This window comes from Carlito syrichta, unplaced genomic scaffold (genome assembly GCF_000164805.1).
Source record: "Carlito syrichta isolate Samal-C Ts95f unplaced genomic scaffold, Tarsius_syrichta-2.0.1 Scaffold145391, whole genome shotgun sequence".
Classification (NCBI taxonomy): domain Eukaryota; kingdom Metazoa; phylum Chordata; class Mammalia; order Primates; family Tarsiidae; genus Carlito; species Carlito syrichta.
The window spans coordinates 26,266-43,861 of record NW_007089487.1 but is presented as its reverse complement, the minus strand read 5'-3'; the positions used below and the strand labels follow the sequence as shown (position 1 = coordinate 43,861).

General features: G+C 51.8%; 1 protein-coding gene across 1 annotated transcript in view; it reads left to right on the top strand.

Annotated features, from left to right (window-relative positions):
• Nucleotides 1-17,596, top strand: part of RANBP3 (RAN binding protein 3) — a 59,030-nt gene that overhangs the window by 16,085 nt on the left and 25,349 nt on the right. Inside the window, exons 2-3 of the mRNA XM_021708750.1 lie at nucleotides 2,274-2,329; nucleotides 8,864-9,067. Of these exons, the coding sequence (XP_021564425.1) occupies nucleotides 2,274-2,329; nucleotides 8,864-9,067 (260 nt within the window). The remainder of the gene's footprint in view (nucleotides 1-2,273; nucleotides 2,330-8,863; nucleotides 9,068-17,596) is intronic.

The following is a 17,596-nucleotide window of genomic DNA, read 5'->3' as shown; positions in this document are numbered from 1 at the left end:
TAATTAAGTCTGCAGTGGCTAGACCGCGCCCTCTCAGGCTGGAGTCTGTTAGTGACCTGAAATCTAACTCAAACTGGCATTAAGCAGAAGTCAGCAGTGAACAGCCTAACTGCAGAGTCTGGGGGCATTAGCTTGGGCCAAGCTCGACTCCAGCCCCACCAGGTCACCAGGATTCAGTCTTCCCCTCCATCTCCAGGTCTGCTTCCGTCTGAGCTGGCTCTCGTACAGGGCCCTCGTGGTGACACGCGGCTGCTGGCAGCCCCAGGGTCATGTGTCACCAGCTCAGCAGCCTCAGCAGAAAGAGAGCACCTCCTCCCCAGGGGCTCTAAAAGAAGCCCTGGCCTTGTTCACATGCCGTGTGTCCCCAGGGCAGGACATGCGGGGCTCTCCTTGTCGGTCCTGGCGCCAGGGCTGATGTTGGCTCCACCTGAACCATGGGGGGAGCGGGAGAGGGGTGGTTCCCCAAAGAACAACGGGGCTGGAGGGCCACTGAGCTGGCCGAAACCTGGCTCCCGGCTCCCTGGAGCCTGTCAGCTAGCAAGGAGTTGAATGCAGAAGTGGGGGCTGAGCTTGTGGGGTGCAGGATCAGCACCGGAAGGTCTAGGACTCCCGGTAGTAGACTTGTGGACAAGCTGCCACTCTGTCTCCAGAGCCCTCCCCTGGCATACTTTACTGCCTGGCATAGGCATGTTATTTCGAGTTTGCTGAGCTGCCATTGTGCTCTGTGCCCAGGAGATTGCTGCTTAGGGAAGCATGGAAGCCTGACTGGAGCCCACCTGCTCCTTGTAACCCTTGGGTCTTGTGTTTGTAGTTCACCCCCATATTCACTGTGGCTGTGCATGGTGCGCCAGACCTGGGTGCGGTGAGGCTCTGGGGAACGTGGTGGAGGGACTGTCCCCAACAGCTGTGGTGTGCTGCCCAAGGTCAAGACTAGCATCTGCCCTGGTTCTGCAGGAATGGGGGCTTGGTTGATTTTGTGCTGTCTCCTCCCCACCTTCAGCCACTGATCTCATAGCCAGCCTTACTCCCTCTCTTTCACCCTAAACTGACGCCAGGCGTCCCCATGCCTTTCACAGCATTTCCCCAGACCCTTAGCATGGTCACTATTTATCCCCAAAGCTGTGCCTTGGACTGCCAGTCTCCCAGCCCTTCTCCTGAGTCCCCGACATTGCCCCCTCTTTTCGGGGACTCGTCCCATCTCTAGAGCAGACCGGGCCACCACCCAGGCGGAGGGCCCTTGTAGCCACGCTGTGCCAGTGTGCAGTTCCTGACTGCCATCGGGCTCCCCGCAACCAGGGGCCCCTTGAGAGCAGGCTGTGCCAAACTCTGCTCACCACAGAGGCCCCAGTGCACGGCCTGCAGCGGGTCTCTCCAGATCCACAGCTCCTGCTTGGCCCCCACGCCGGCCCTCAGACTTTGAAGGGGGAGGGAGTCTGGGTTCGTCAGCGTGCATCCCTGCCCCGGGCCCAAGAGGCAGGTGTGGGTTGGACCTCCCCGTGGAGTTGAAGTGGTCCCAGCCGCGTGTCCTGTGATGGGCCGCGGGTCTTCCTGAGCAGCCCTGTGCCAAAGGGCTGTTGACTTGGCTGACCTACCCCCCAGGAGGCGAATGGTATCTAGTGGGAACCACGGGCTGCATTGCTCTTGTGCTGTCGGGTGACAGGACACCCCAAAGTGTTTCTTCTTCAACAGCAGCTGTCAAGATGGACTTAGGCTTTCAGCAGCCCCCAAGCACGTGTCCTAACAGTAATTGCTTGGACATCCAGCTTGGACGCTGGGCTGGCTCTGCCAGGCTAGCTCTCCAGAGCAGGAGTGCCCGGCCTGGGCTTGCAGGCAGGTTGCCCTCTGGCCTGCAAATTAAAGAAGTACAACTAAGCGAGTCTCCAACGTTAGAAATTCAGTAACATAAAAAGTCAGCATCTGCGCTGCTTCCTGTCAGGCCATGGTTGATGGTACTGCATGGCGGCTGCCACGTGCCCCGCCCTGTGCCGTTGTCACTCACATGTCAGCTCCCAGGGAGTCTGCCGGTTCCTTGCTGAGTATGTCATATGCATACAGAAGAGGGTGCAGGTCATGCCATCAGCATGGGATTTTCACAAGGTGAACACACCGACGCCTCCAGGGATCCATGTCTGAGAAGCTGTTCTAGCATTTCAATGTTCTTTGGAGTTACTAGCTCGATGTGTATGTATTTGAACTTATTGCAAATGAATGTAGCATTGTTTACTGTATGAATATAGTGTTGGGGGGAAAAAAACCAATTTTTCTTTTTGCAGAAAAACCTGCCATTGCTCCACCCGTCTTTGTGTTTCAGAAGGATAAAGGACAAAAGGTAAGGGGCCGGTACGTTCTCTCTCCCATCGTTCCTCTAACTGTTCTCTCTCAGAGAATCATCTCGCCAGGTCTTCCGCCTTCATGTGCATGAGCTTGGGGAGGCCACCTGGTGACTTCTGTGGTTGTGGAGAGAGGTTAGGGCGGGTCTCGTGTGCACAGGGTGCAGAGAACGCAGCTGTGCAGACAGCATCAGAAGGCATCTTCCTAGTTCCTGGTGATTCGTTTTAGAAATGCCACTGGACCTGAGGAGAACCAGCAGAAGGGGAACAGGGTGGGAGGAAAAATGTGGGAGGGAGGAGGGAAGGAGGGAGAGGGGAGAGGAAGGGAGGAGGTAGGCGAGGGTGGTGAAGGGGGAAAACGGGACCTTGACAGACTTTAGGGGGATTTCTTGCCCTAACCAACTTGGCATAGATGGTTTTAGAATAGTTGCTAGTTTGCTTACTGTATATTTATCGTCCATCTCCGTGAGGTTGCTTCCCCCCTTGGAATTGGGGTGTCTCGTTACGCTGTTGTTGGAAGCGCCTTGCTTGAGCCCAGTGATAAGCCAGCAGCCTGTCAAAGATCTGACTGGTGTGGCAGTAGGGGTCTGTGATAAGACAAAGATAGATGCCGGTGGTTTCTTTCGCTCCCTGACATATTGGTGTGGAAGGTCAGAGTCGTGTCAGAAGTGAGTTGGTACTGTGTGCTGGTGGCTCCCAGCTTCTGTGAGTCTCCCTCTGTTCATCTACAAGTTGTATGGTCTCTCCCCACTGATGCCCCGTGACGGCAGTTGTCATTTTAGTGCCCACTGCAACATTTTATAGCCACAAAGTACTGCGCTGGGTTCGGGAGCCTGAAGCACGTTTGCATGTTGTTGATAACAGCGTTCACAAATCTCGGCAACTCCATGCTCCTGTGGGTCCCATCCTCTTGCCATGACCAGCTCCTGCGTCAGGAGCTGCTCTTCTGGTGACTTGGGACCCATGGCTGCTGGTCTGAGATCCTGTCCCTTGGTCTGAGAAGAGGACCCAAAGATTCTCTTGGTGTAGCCCAGTTTTTCTGGGCAATGTTCAAGTGCTCTAGGGGGTGGAGGAGTGTGTGTGTGTGTGTGTCTGTGTCTGTATGTCCATCCGTCCACAAGTGTGTGAGCACACAGGTGTGTCAGGGTAGGAGGGGGAAGTGGCTGTCTTAAACCCCCCTCGTATACCCAAGGGTACCTCTGTGTTACCCAGAACTTTCCCACTATTAATTCTTCTGATGAAGGAAGAATCAGGAAACCCATGAAAACTTTCTTCCACTTTTGTTTTGGTTATCCAGTGGTATTTTCAGGCAGCATCCTACCTCTGCTGCCTCCTCTCCCTTGGAGCCTGACCAGTACCGCTTCATGACATATGTTTTTGCTATTTGTCCTTTGGAGTTTCAGTCAATATGATGGAACTGATGAATTTCTTCTAGTTTTAGAGACAGAATATTAAAATCTCAGGAGGTGGCTACGTTTGAGATGTTACGGCCATTTCTTTCAAGTATGCAAATTTTTCTAGAATTTTGAATTATCTTTTGAACCGCTTTTAGTTTAAAACAGGACTCAACAAATGACACCTGGTTTTGTTGTTGTTATTTTAATTTTTATTATTTTTAGAGACAGGGTCTTCCTTTGTCGCCCACACTGCAGCACAATGGCATGTTCTTAGTTCACTGCAGCCTCAAACTCCTGGGCTCATGTGATCCTCCTGTCTCAGCCTCCCAAGTAGCCAGGATTACAGGCATGCACTTCTAAAAACAGAGCGATACCATGCCTTTTCCATAGTCTGTGGATGCTACTTCATCTGGGCAATGTTCAAGTGCTCTAGGGGGTGGGGGAGTGTGTGTATGTGTGTGTGTGTGTGTGTGTGTGTGTCTACAGAGTTTAGACAGAGACCACATAGCCTGTAGAGCTGAAGGTATTCAGTATCTAAGTCTTTACAGAAAACAATTTGCCCTGATTTTAAAACACACAATAGGAATTAATCATTCTTTAAACCTTGAGGCCTTAGGATAACCAGCAAGATGAAATACTAACATGTAATGTTTGTTCAGCTGAATTTAAAATGCCTATAAAATCACTAGCTCTTGATTTAGTACTGCATCGAAGCTAAAAAGTTTCTGTGACTTGAAGGCTAATTTACATGTATGACCTTCAAGGGGTTTATGCAAATTATGGAGTTGAACCTGAACCAGAAGACTGGATAGGAGGGTTTCCGTGTTTGGGCAGCGAGACCTCATCTCTACAATAAATCAAAAAATCAGCCGGGCGTGGTAGCGCATGCCTGTAATTCCGGCTACTTGGAAGGCTGAGGTGGAAGGATCGCGGGAGCCCAGCAGGTCGAGGCTGCGGTGGCCGGGGGCGGCCACTGCACTCCAATCTGGGCGACAGAGTGAGACTCCAACTCAAAAAAAAAAAGAAATGCACAAGTATAGTTTCTATCAAAATATTAGCCAGTTCCAAACGGACTTCTAAAAATAACTGCTCTCCAGCTCTTGGGCATTCAGCTCCCACTTCTGTCACACTTCCGTGGCGCGATCACCCAGAGGGCACATGGAAACCTCTGTGTTAAGGCAGAAGCGTGAGAAGCCTTGTTAGGATGTTTTCTTAGCCATCAGAGGACAGTGTCCAAACGGTAGTGAAAGCTTTCTTTCTGCTGCTTATGACCACGCCAAAGGGAGGTGGACTGTAAACACAGGGCACACATCGGACTTCGCTTCTCCTGGGCTTCCTGGTTGGAGGGAGATGGGAAGGCCTGTGAGGAGTAGTCGCCGTGGGAGCCACCTGGTGTCATCCTCTCTTGCAGAGATCATCACTGCCCGCCTCCTCCAGAAGCCAGGCTAAGAAAGAACTGTTTGGCTGTTGTTTTTTCTGAGCAGATTTTTTTCTTGCTTTTTTGCTCCAGCTTTTTATGTTTAAAAATTTCAGGCCAGGCTCGGTGGCTCAGCCTGTAATCCCAGCACTTTGGGAGGCCGAGGCGAGTGGATTGCCTGAGCCCACAGGTTCGAGACCCACCTGGGCAACTTGGCGAGACCTCATCTCTACAATAAATCAAAAATTAGCTGGGCGTGGTAGCATATGCCTATAGTTCCGGCTACTTGGAAGGCTGAGGCAGAAGGATCACCTGAGCCCAGCAGGTCAATGGTAGGTAGGGTAGCCGTGAGTGTGACACTGCACCCCAGCCTGGGCGATGGAGTGAGACTCCAACTCAAAAAAAAATTTTTTTTCAGCTTTATTTTGAAAATTTTGAAATCCTCCAAAAAGAATGACATTGCCCAGGTTTTATTTATTTTGTGTATGTGTGTGTGTATGTATGGCGAGAGCGAGTTTTAAATTGTCCTAATGGTTCCTCAAATGTTCCTTGTAGTGATTTTTTTTTAACAACCTCTTGAACCCCGAAGATCAGGAAGTCCTGTTATCAACTGTGGGACTGACAAGCTTTTCTTTCTTTTCTTTTCTTTTCTTTTCGTTTCTTTCTTTCTTTTCTTTCTTTTCTTTCTTTCTTGACAGGGTCTCACTCTGTGGCCCAGGCTGGAGTGCAGTGGCACAATCATAGCTCACTGCAGCCTTGAACTCCTGGGCGCAAGTGATTCTCCCTCCAGCCTCCCAAGTAGCTGGGACTACAGGTGTGTGCCACCACGCCCCCGTAACTTACCCTTCAGCAATCAATCTCAAACCACCCGATGGGGTGTACATAAAAAAGCCTTTGCCCCCCTTCAAAAGAGAGGGCTCCAGGTGTTATCACTGAATCGTAATTGAGATAAAGGCTTTGGAATTGAAAAGAAAGAAATTAAACTGCCAACCCAGGAGTTTCTGTTTTTGTTCAGCGACAAAGCCATACAGCATTTTTCTGTGGGTCCCACCGATGTGCCATATGGCATTTGCAGCAGTGCAGATTGGTGAGAGTGGCCTGTGGGAGCGGGTAGCTGGTGGCATCGCTTCGCCTTAGAGTAAGTTGCCAGATCCTCCTGCCATTCCTGTTAAAGAAGGTGATGGGTGGTTTCAACTCTAGTCCTAACACCTAAAATGAACTCATGGCTGGATTGACAACACAGAGTTCCATGAACTTCTTTCCCTGGGCATATGCTTCCTGGGGATGGCTCTCTTCAAGAAATGCTTGCGTTTCCTTGCGTCTGTGTTTTGGCCATACAAAGGGAACCTTTTTTCCTTGGCTGCCTTGAATGGAGACAGAGTTCTTTCTCTTCCTTTTCAGTGTAAAGAGATTTAAACTTTCCTTATGCAGATTGTTTCATTATGTGTAATGACTAAATAAATGTTTCTTTCAGTTACTCTCTTTTGGGAGCATTTGTTAACCTGAAGGGGGCTTTGAAGTCACTGGCAGGGTAATGCCCAATCAGCAAAAAGACAGAAGAAAGGCAGTTACAGAAATGCCGCTTGCAGAAAATACAGTGGAACTGAAAATACCACTTGTATTAGAGCTCATTTCACGACTTCTCTTGGTGTGACACGCTTACCCCCGGTGCTGGTGTTTTTAGGATGATGTCAAAGGCTGCCAGTCTTGCTATGTCTGATTTCATCTTCATGTTGAAAAACCACAGGCCTTATCTTGGCTTTTTAGAGCCTGCTTTTGTTGCTCAGGAAAAATGCTGGGATCCAGGTAGAAGACGATGCTGGAATGACATCTGTTAATCCTCCCAAGAAACTTTCTAAATCTCAGTGAGAAAGTGATGTCACACATCTCAGCTCATTGTAGTGGAAGATGAAGAATTTGACCCTGTTTTGGCTTCTGATTTTCACTTTCAGGAATTTCCTCTTGGTCCTCCTGTTTACCATTTTAAGTAACCAGGAGAGCATTTGAGCATTTATGTTCCAAAAGAAGGAGTAAAAAAAAAAATCAAGTGGTTCTAATTAGATTGAGGCGACTTCTGCAGAGTTCTGGGTTTGATTTTTCTCTGGTGAGTTGTTAAGTCTCTAGCCACAAGTAGCAGCAGACTTTGGCAGCTGGACTGACGACATGACAACAGTGCCTGTATAGTTTGGAGAGTGGCCTGGGAAGACACTTGTGTTGGTGATCTCCACCAGGTAGAAAGAGGTGATGGCATCCCTCCCTTTGGTGCCTCTTGAGACGTGAGGATGAGTTGGCGCTGCGTTGCTTTGGCTTTCCTGAGGAGTTTTGCATGTGCTCTTAAATCCTATGTATGTAGTTCCTTTCTGCCTACGGGATCCACACGTTAGAAAGTAGTGCCTATCACGTCTGTTGATTATGTAAGCTTATACTTAAGAATTTGAAAAAGCAGTGCCCAAGCCTTGTCTAAAGAGGTCACACCTCACAGAAGAAATGCAGCCACGTCTACGGGGAAGTAGGGCACCTCTATAGTCATTTAGGTCACCGAGTGTCGTTGGACAATGCCAAGCAGGATGTTTGGGGACAAGAGCCCATCTGTTGTGGGACACCAAGTGCATAAACCATTTCTTAAGAAAAGAGTCTTGGAGTTGTGGCCGTAGAGCCCTCAGCCCATGGAAGCCCCTTCTGAAGCACCTTAGAGGATGCCAGGTTGTTGTACTTTGGGGAGGAAGATTCCAGAACCAGCTTACTCTTACCTTGGCTGTTTTCCAAACAAGCTCTTGCCTGGAGTCTTTGAGGTGCGCCAAGGGAGAGTCCTGGCAAAGGAGTACTGTTGGTGTGCCTGCCTGCCCGCCCACTGATAAAAAGTCGGCCCAGCCGAGCGCGGTGGCTCACCCCTGTAATTCCAACACTTTGGGAGGCGGAGGTGAGAGGATTGCCTGAGCCCATGGGTGCGAGACCAGCCTGGGCAACATGGCAAGACCTCGTCTCTACAGTAAATCAAAAAATTAGGCAGGCATGGTAGCACACGCCTATAGTTCCAGTTACTTCGAAGGCTGAAGAGGAAGGATCGCCAGAGCCCGGCAGGTCAGGTGGCTGTGAGCGTGCCACTGCACTCCAGCCTGGGCCACAGAGTGAGACTCCTACTCCAAAAACAAAAAAAGCCAGCCCTCAGTGTCTCTGCCACCCCACACCTGCACTCACTAGGCGAGAAAGCACTGTCCTCGGCAAGTTAAACAGAAGAAACTGCAGGATGCCAGAAGGATCGGAGCGAGCCGCAGAAGCCTCTGGCCCAGGACCCCCGGTTTCTACCCCTGATGTCCCAGGCCCGCCTCCCCCACCTGTCCTCAAACACAGGAACAATGCTGATGGCCCTGCCCCTTCGGTGTTGCTCAGGCACTGTTGGTCCCTTGGGTCTAAGGAGTCCCAAGAGTTGACCCTGTTTCTTGGTCGCCAAGAAGGCTTTTCCTCACTCGAGGCTCGGTGCAGGGCCACCCCATCATTCTGAAAACTTCCCACATCTCTAAACTCCTCGCAGAGTCAGACAGCACCAGGCCCACTCTCATTTTCCCCTCTGTCCACTGCGGAGGGCCTGCTTTCCCCGCCGTCCTCGAGGCAAGAGCTGCCGAAGCCTCCCCCAGCCCTCCGACCCCTGCCCCACCCGCCCCTGCCCTGCGGCGCAGACTTCATTCACATTGAAGGAAAATTGTCTTTTTTGCTCCCAGTCCTCTGCAGAGCAAAAAGACTTGTCGGATTCGGGAGAGGAGCCTCGGGGGGAGGCTGAGGCCCCCCACCATGGCACGGGTCACCCCGAGTCAGCTGGTGAGCATGCCCTAGAACCTTCTGCCCCCGCTAGCGCCTCAGCCAGCACTCCTCCGCCTCCCGCTCCTGAAGCCCAGCTTCCTCCTTTTCCGCAAGAACTGGCAGGGGTAAGTCCGCATCCACCCGGCGCTCCTACCGCCCAGGGGGCCCCAAACTGACCAGCCCCTTCCCTTCGGGTCCTTCTGATCCAGGCCCTAGATCATCGGAAGCAGCTGATGGAAACTTAAAAGACAACAAGGGTTTCTTCCAACCCCCTTTAATTTGGCTGCTGAAGATTCAGGAAAAATCGAGCCTCCTTTTACATTCAGGCTTTTTTAATGGGGGGAATATAAACTCGTAGCAAGAGGCGAGTCCTGTTTCCTGCACGAGACACGAGGAGTCGAAAGAGGAGTGGAATGGTGAGGGAGGCCCTTCCCAGTCCGATTTGGCCCCTTCTGCTCCCTCTATTTGTCATTCCCCTGACTTTGAGCATTCGAGTTCACTGTCTTAGAAACCCGAGACGCTAAGGCTTCCTTTGATATCCAGTAAGAGGAGTTGGCTAACACAGATTGCTTTGCAAGACTGATTGTGTTATGGACTGTGGTTAGGCGGTGAATTGCTTGTCTTCAATCAAAGCAGGAAGAAGAAAAGACTTCCTTTGAACCCAGAGGGAATCCCTTGAGCTCTTTATCTTTGTATTAAGAAGGCTTTTGAAGATTATAGGTGAAGAAGATTGTGAACTCTCAAGAACAAGAAATGTCTTGGGTTTTTGAAGTTTGATAAATCAGGAAAGGTAAACTTCGTCCTCCACTCAAGATCGAAAATGCCATCTTCTAGGTGTCTAATGGCAGAAGACCCCTATTCTCAGGACAGGGAGAAAGGACTCCTGGCAAGAAAACAAAAGGCCCAGCTCCACCTGCCTGAATACCAGGTGGGCTTCCGGGTGGCACAATCCTATACCTCACCCCAGATCTCAGCGATTCCTGTCACTCACCAGTCCCCTATTTTTAAGGAGACACCGTTAAAATCCAGTGCTCAGCCAAGGGTGGGTTGGAGCCCTGTTGTAACATTTTGGAGAAATCCTTGTGTGATGGAAAAAGAAGAAACAGTCTTTTTACCATGTGCCAGAGGCCCTGAGGGAAGAAAGGGCAGTCCTCCACAGCACAGAATGGGTTTGGGATAGCAAGACATGCTTGGAAGCCACAGGCAGGATTCCAGCCAGGAGGCCCTCGCCTCACAGTGCACCAGGAGTGCAGCCCTCATGCGAGAGTGTGTGGCAGCCACTGGGGCAAGAACCGAGAGGTCGCCACAGCTTTTTATTTTTTGGCAAAGCAGCTCCTGGAAACTTTTCTTGAGTTGGGTGTTGTGAGTTACTGTGCCTTTGGCCTTCGAGAGCACAGGAAATGGTGTTCTCAGTTCTCTGGCTCTGGCCCTGTGAGAACAGATGATCTTCATCTGGGTTCACCCCAGAGGCCTTCGCTGGTGCCCGAGTTTGAGAAGTGTGTGGCCTGCGGAGGCGGCAGGTTTGAGAATGAGAGTAGCAAACAGGCAGATCGCAGCCTTTTGTGACAGCAGCTACCCCTCAAGAACACGTGGATGTTCTGTGCCCCATGAATTTCCCATAAGACCCTGCAGGAATGTCCTGAGGGGCCTCACCTCATCCAGATGTTGGTCTCTGAGGCCTGGCCAGCCCAGGCGGTAGCCCTCATCTGTTTAAGAAACTCAGCTTCTTAAACCTTACGAACTTAGGCTTAGGGGGCTCAAATCCTGAGAAATTCCAGGGGTCCCCAAACTGGCAAATGAAAGGTGATGTGTCTAGAGGTGGACTATTGTGTCACCATGGGAGGGGGCCAGGACTGGGGCTTAGAGCAGCCATTGATGATGCACCAGTGTAGCACTGAAGGCCATGAAGGTAGCATACACACTGTACGCTTTAATGTGTATTCGTGACTTATGATCTCCAGTCTCGGTGACAGCTCTGAGCTAGCCAGAGGTCGCTCCCTTGGGCTCTCCCCAGAGAAACCCTGACTGGTGCTAGTGGCTCCAGTTTATCGGCTTTCTCTATTGATTTGGCCTGCTCAAAGCCCAGTTAACTTTGTTTTAGGTCAGTTAGGCCATAAATCAAGTCAGATGGAACCCGATCTCAGTCGCTCCTTGGTCTGAGATTTTTCTATGGTGAACTCAAACTATTTTCTTTAGCATCAGAACACATTTGGATCTGGCTCTGTAACCCATTGTTGTTCAGGAAACCGCTGCCCGCAGGTCTCATCCATCATGTCTGTCCTGTTCTCTTTACCCCACGATCCCTGGGGGGAATGTAAAGCTGAGAGTTCGTGGTGATAAATAGTGGCTCGCGGAATTGTTGCTTATAAAGGACCCTTATCATCTTTCAGTCTCATCAGAACTCTGGCCATGGAAGACTCAGTACCAGGAAAAAGTCTATATATCAGACTTCCTGGCTCTGGGAAGGACAGCCTGAAGAAGACCAAACCACATCCAGATTAAGTTCTCTCTGCGCTTACTCCGAGCCTAGTGGAATCATACTGGATGAAACTCCATGCCAAGGCCCTCCTGAGCTTCAGATATGTTTGTTTATTAGACCCACCAGGAAGCTTAGGAGAATTCTGGAATGAGCCCCTCTGGCTAGATAGCTTCCCCTCATCTTCCAGCCCCTTGCTACCCCTCAGCATTCACACCTTTGGAGGCCACCTCTCTTTTGCTTTTTTTAGTATCTTTTTTTTTTCGGTTGTGATCTCACTCTGTCACCCAGGTTGGAGTGCAGTGGCACAATAACAGCTCACTGCGGCCTCAACTTCCTGGGCTCAGGCAATTCTCCCACCTCAGCCTCCTGAGTAGCTGGGGCTACAGGTGCATGCCACCATCCCCAGCTAATTTTTTTGATTTTCTTGTAGAGACAAGGTCTCATTTTGAGCCCAAGATGGTCTTGAACTTCTGGGCTCGAGCTAGTCTCCCTCCTTATCCTCCCAAAGTGCTAGGATGGACAAACATGAGCCACCACACTCAGCTAGTGTCTGCCTTTTTGACAAGAATTTCTGAACTGATTGCCTTAGTCACATGTTGCATTGGCCCATAATTTATGAGGAGAGAGCCAAAAAGAAACCCCAGGGCCGGGCGCAGTGGCTCAAGCCTATAATCCCAGCACTTTGGGAGGCTGAGGCGAGAGGATTGCCTGAGTCCAGGAGTTCAAGACTAGCCTGGGCAACTTGATGCGGCCTCGTCTTTATAATAAATCAAAAAATGAGCTGGGTGTGATGGCACATGCCTATAGCTCCAGCTACGTAGAAGACTAAGGTGGAAGGATCGCCCGAGCCCAGCAGGTTGAGGCTGTGGTGGCTGTGAGTGTGCCACTGCACTCCAACCTGGGCACCAGAGTGAGACTCCAACGCAAAAAAGAAACCCCAGAATTTATTAATAAAAAATGGTGTATTTGTTCTTACATGTTTACACTTCAGTCACCTTCAAAGTATCCTTGTTTGTTGCAATACACCCATCAAGATGCTTTTTTCACTGCTCAAAACAGTTTTTGAATGTGTCCACTTTGATGCCTTTTAGTGCTTCTACTGTTTTTTGTTTCCCCTCTTCCACATCAACAAGATGTTTCCTTTTGAGGACTTTTTTCATCAGGGGAAACCAAAAAAAGTCACAGAGTGGAGGGCAGGGGGTGTGGAGATAGGTGAACAGGGAGGGCAGGGCATGGGGTCATGCCACCTTTGGTCAAAAACTGCTGAACGTTCAGCACAGCATGGGCCAAGTGTATTGTCATGATAGAAGAACCAGTCACCTATTTGCCCCAACCCAGGACATTTTTTTCCACAAATTATGACACAATATGTTCTCACAATTTCTAGATAAAAGCTTTGATTGACCATTTGATCCGGAGGAACAAATTCTGAGTGTGTTACAAGCGGCCTACCCTCCAAAAAATAATTCTGGTTTTTGGGGTCCTCCCTGGTATTCTCCATCCCAGGCATCCATTTTTCTACAGCACAACCGGCCAGGCTTTCTAATGTGTTGGTTCAGATGGGGACTCACTGAGGCTCTGTCAGGCCAAATGGTTGCCACTGTTTTCTAGAAAGAATTTATCTGATATGGCCTTCCTTTCTGGTCTGTTGGGAAGGATGCATTGATAGTACTATTCGTTCCTGCTTTCTGCCTGTTTGGCCTTGTGTCTGTAGAGTCGGCTTTGAAAGAAAGACTCCAGCTCCACCCACTTCCTGCCAGCACCTCTATCCTCCTGGAGGCTGCCTAAGGCAGCCTCACAAGAGTCATAGTTTTTGGACAGGGCGATTCTTAAGAACTGCAACAGTTGTGATTTTCACTGTTTCATCCTTTATTCTAAGAACATACATTTCCCAGTCTGGGTTGGCTATGACCCTCTGTCTTGCTGTTGGCGACAGGAACCCATGTGCCTCAGAATTGAGCTGCTTCCCCCAAGGTCCTGGGGAGTTCTGGGAGAGCTCCCTGGCTGCCTGCTTTCACCCAGCCTGCAGGGCTGGGTGCCGTTCAGACCGCTCCTCCCACCCAGGCCTCAGCCAGACCCCTGCAGGGCTTGTCGTCTTTTCAGAGCCTGCTTCATTTGTTCATACTGTCTTCGTGGCAGAGCGAGGTTGAAGTGTTGTCTTGGTCTTCTGTCTCTTCAGCTTCCTTGTTATTAATGTGAGGTATTTTCATCATGGCGTCCCGAATGGTTGCTGCCCAGCGCTCCCTGGGTATTGTCCTGAAGTCCTGACCCTGGCAGTGGTAGAGTCTACTTTGAGGAAAAGAGGATGAGGAGGAAATGGGGCTCCTGCTTCCTGGTTCTGTGCCTGCTCGTCCTCCAGAAGCACGTCCTGGGAGCTTGTTCTCAAAATTCTGCTCACACAGGTCACCGTTGCGGTGACGCCTGAGCTTTGGGCCGCAGACCTCTGGGACAAGAGGTAGCTCCTCGGTTGGGACAAGAGGTGGCCCCCACAGTGCCTTAGCACCAAGCAGGTCTAGACCACTGGGCTGCTGCGTCTCAAGGGAGTGGAAATGTCTGTGGAGCTGGTGTTGGCCTTGTTGGGGCCAGTGACTTAAAGAGAATTTCTGAGCCGCACACCTTTCCCTGCTTTGGGGAAGGTGGCACAAGACCGCAGGGCAGAGAACAAGCTTGGGTTTCTCCTGCGAGGAGAGGTCCTCCTTCCCAGTAGGGCGTGGGGTGGGAAGGACCCGATGCGGGTGGAGGGGCAGGTAGCACCTCCCGTGGGCGGCTAGTGAGGCTTTCCAGAAGAGCTGCTGTGTCCGCAGGTACTTCCTTCTGCCGGGTCTTAGTGAGAAGAACCGCTGGTGGCAGTTCCCTTGCTGCTTCCTCGCCAACCGTTTCAGACCCCACTGGAGGTTACAGCAGCATCTGGAAGGCTCCCCACCAGTGTGAGAATCTTCCTGTGTTGTCCTTCCTGGACCTTGGCTTCCCAGCCTTTCTGGAACCAAGAGGCTGCCACTTTCAGGCAGGTTCTTTTTTTTTTTTTTGAGTTGGAGTCTCACTCTGTCACCCAGACTGGAGTGCAGTGGCCGCTCCCGGCCACCGCAGCCTTGACCTGCTGGGCTCCGGCGATCCTTCCGCCTCAGCCTTCCAAGTAGCTGGAACTACAGGCGCGCGCTACCACGCCCGCTGATTTTTTTATTTATTATAGAGATGAGGTCTCGCCAAGTTGCCCAGGCAGGTCTCGAACCCGCAGGCTCAGACAGTTCACTCACCTCAGCCTCCCAAAGCGCAGGATTACAGGCTGAGCCACGGAGCCCGGCTTCAGGCAGATTCTTAGAAGAGATTTGGGGCATGGATTTGAGGGTCCCCTGGGGTCAGGCATCAGAGACACCTGAATCTCATCTGGCCAGGCACCTGTTCTTGGGGTCACCGCAGGGGATATAGAGAGGACACAGACTTCATCCTTGCTGCAAGTCCTCTCTGAGCATTTTGTGCAGTGTCCCAGTGTTAGGTGTATAAGCTTCGTCATAGCAGGAGACAGATGCCAGGCAGACGCCTGAGATCACTTCCCACTGATAGAAGAACAAAACAGGGTGGGGAAAGGGCCCGAGAGGGCCTGGGGTGTGATGGGAGGTGAGCATGTGTTTACCTAGGGGTGGTCACTGTGATGAACCCTGCAACTATGCATAGACTTGGAGGGAAAGTCCCCCAAGCCGTGAGGAGCACCCAGTGAGGCAGGAACAGAGTGCACGTTTTCAGGAAACAGGCAGGGGGCCCACGTGGTGGGTGACAGAGGGGACATCAGGGTGACAGAGGGGACATCATGCAGGAGGCCACCAAGGGCTCTCCGCAGTCAGGAGTCGGGGAGCAGGGAGGTGGGGGCAAAGGCGCTGCTGGCCTCCCAGGCGGTTTAAGGTACATCCTCGGGGCGCCGGAGGTGATGAGGCTGGCCATGGCTGGGTGTGGTAGGTGAAGGGGAGAGCAAGTCTAGGACTGCCCAGAGCGCTCCAGTGTGCCCTGGGCTGCTCCTGAGTGGCATGTGGACCCTGAGAGGCCAGCTGGGAGCCCTGGAGCCTCGGTTCTTGACCTGGACACACTCTCTGGGGAGAGGACCTGTAGCCTCCACCACGTTCTTAAAGAGAAGTGTGGGGTGTCACGAAAAGAGCCCCCAGATATCCAAAGCAAAAACCAAAGCAAGAAGTAGCCAACTCAGCTGTAATGGTTTGAAGACTTCAGCAAGCCCAAATCAATAGAACATCCAGGCAGAAGATGGGTAAGGAGGCAGGACCTGAACAGCGCTAGAAATTGACCAGACCTGGCGCCGATCACCCCACCCCGCAACAGAAAGATGCGTTGTTCTCCAATGTACTTAGAACATTCTTCCAGGAAAGGACATTTGCGAGGCTGCAAAATACATGGCTCCATAAATTTAGAAGGATCAAAATCATACAGAGGTTGTTCTCCAACCACAAGGGAATAAAATTAGAAATCAGTAACAGAAGACAAGTAGGAAATTCATACGCATGGAAACCAATCTAGATAACCAGCGAGTCAAAGCCAGATAGATGTGGAGGCTTCTTGAGATGGTGGTAATGGTGGAAATACCCTCTGCAGGGGCTGGGGAAGCATGAGGACGCTTGGGGACTGTCAGCTGTCAGGGCCACTGGTCTGGACTAGCTCCCACCGCAAGGCCAGGGCATGAGGCTTCGCTGCCCACATGGCTGGCCGAGCTCCTGGGATGCAGTATTCTCTCATTGAACATAGGCCGAGTGAGCGCCTGCCATGAGGATGTCCCTCCTGGGCCTCAGAGATGAGTGAGACCCTGACACAAATTTCAAGATCAGAGGAAGAGCCATGAAGGAGAAGTGTGAGGAGTGTCAACACCATTCTTGTCTGAGGGAAGAGGAAGTTGGCATTAGATGAGAATGCAGGTCATCAACAGAGGCCAGAGAGGAAGCAGCCGCCTCCAGTTCCCAGAAGTCACTTGGGAAGGGCAGGCCTGCTAGGATCCGGGAGTCACTCGGTGAGGGGTTTGGTACAGTTGAAATGCTTGAATTTGCCGGGCTCGGTGGCTCAGCCTGTAATCCCGCGCCTTTGGGAGGCTGAGGTGAGTGGATTGCCTGAGCCCGCGGGTTCGAGACCCACCTGGGCAGCAAGACCTCATCTCTACAATAAAATCAAAAAATTAGCCGGGCGTGGTAGCGCGCGCCTGTAATTCCGGCTACGCAGAAGGCTGAGGCAGAAGGGTCGCCGGAGCCCAGCAAGTTGAGGCTGCGCTGGCCGGGAGCGGCCACTGCACTCCAGTCTGGGCGACAGAGTGAGACTCCAACTCAAAAAAAAAAAGAAAGAAAGAAATGCTTGAATTAAAAGGAGAAGAGCCTGGAGCTGTGGGGGCAGGGACGAACTGGGCCTGCTGTTAGGAAGGGCCGGGAAGCCAGGGAGCCTGCGGGGATTGTGCCATGCACAGGCTTTGGAACCTGCACGAGGACTTGGAGGCCACAACCAGCCTGTGGGGGTCAGGAGGCGGGAGGTACCCAGAGGGCCAGGAGAATGTGTTGCGCCTGGTTCCTCAGAGCTGCTGGGCCTGGGAGGCTGATATGCAGCGGCCACATGGCTGGCCAGGGCCAGGTTGCCTGGGCTCTGCTGGACACACAGGTTTCAGCAGTCGAGGCGGGCAGGGACTGCCTCTGTTTTCTCTCACCTTTGCTGAGTAGGAAGGTGAGTGATACCTGAGCCCACACCCACTGATGTCATCTGAGGCAAAGGATGACAAGCTGGTGACAGCTCTTCGTCAGCGACCCCAGGCTCCCGCATCTGGAATCAGAGCGCTGCCAGTGTCTCTCCCCCACACTTGAGTCCTGTGCTTGGGAACCGTTCTTAGTCCCCAGCTCGGGGCCTCCCCTCTGCACTGAGGACTCCTGTACACCCGACTCCCTGTTCACTCAAGCCCACAGCCCACGTGGCCCGAGGGGTTACCTTCTCTTAGGAGTTTGGCCGCATCCAGGTGTGAGTCATGAAGATTCTGTTAACACAGGGAGCTGCGCTTTGCTGTTCCCAGCCTGCTGGGCACTGGCCAAGCACCCACCTGCTTCATCTTGTTGCCCCCCTGCACACCCTCTGTGAGGGCACTAGCACCCCTGTTTTCCGTGTAAGGAAACTGAAGCCTGGGCAAGGCAAGATTCGCCCTTAGCAC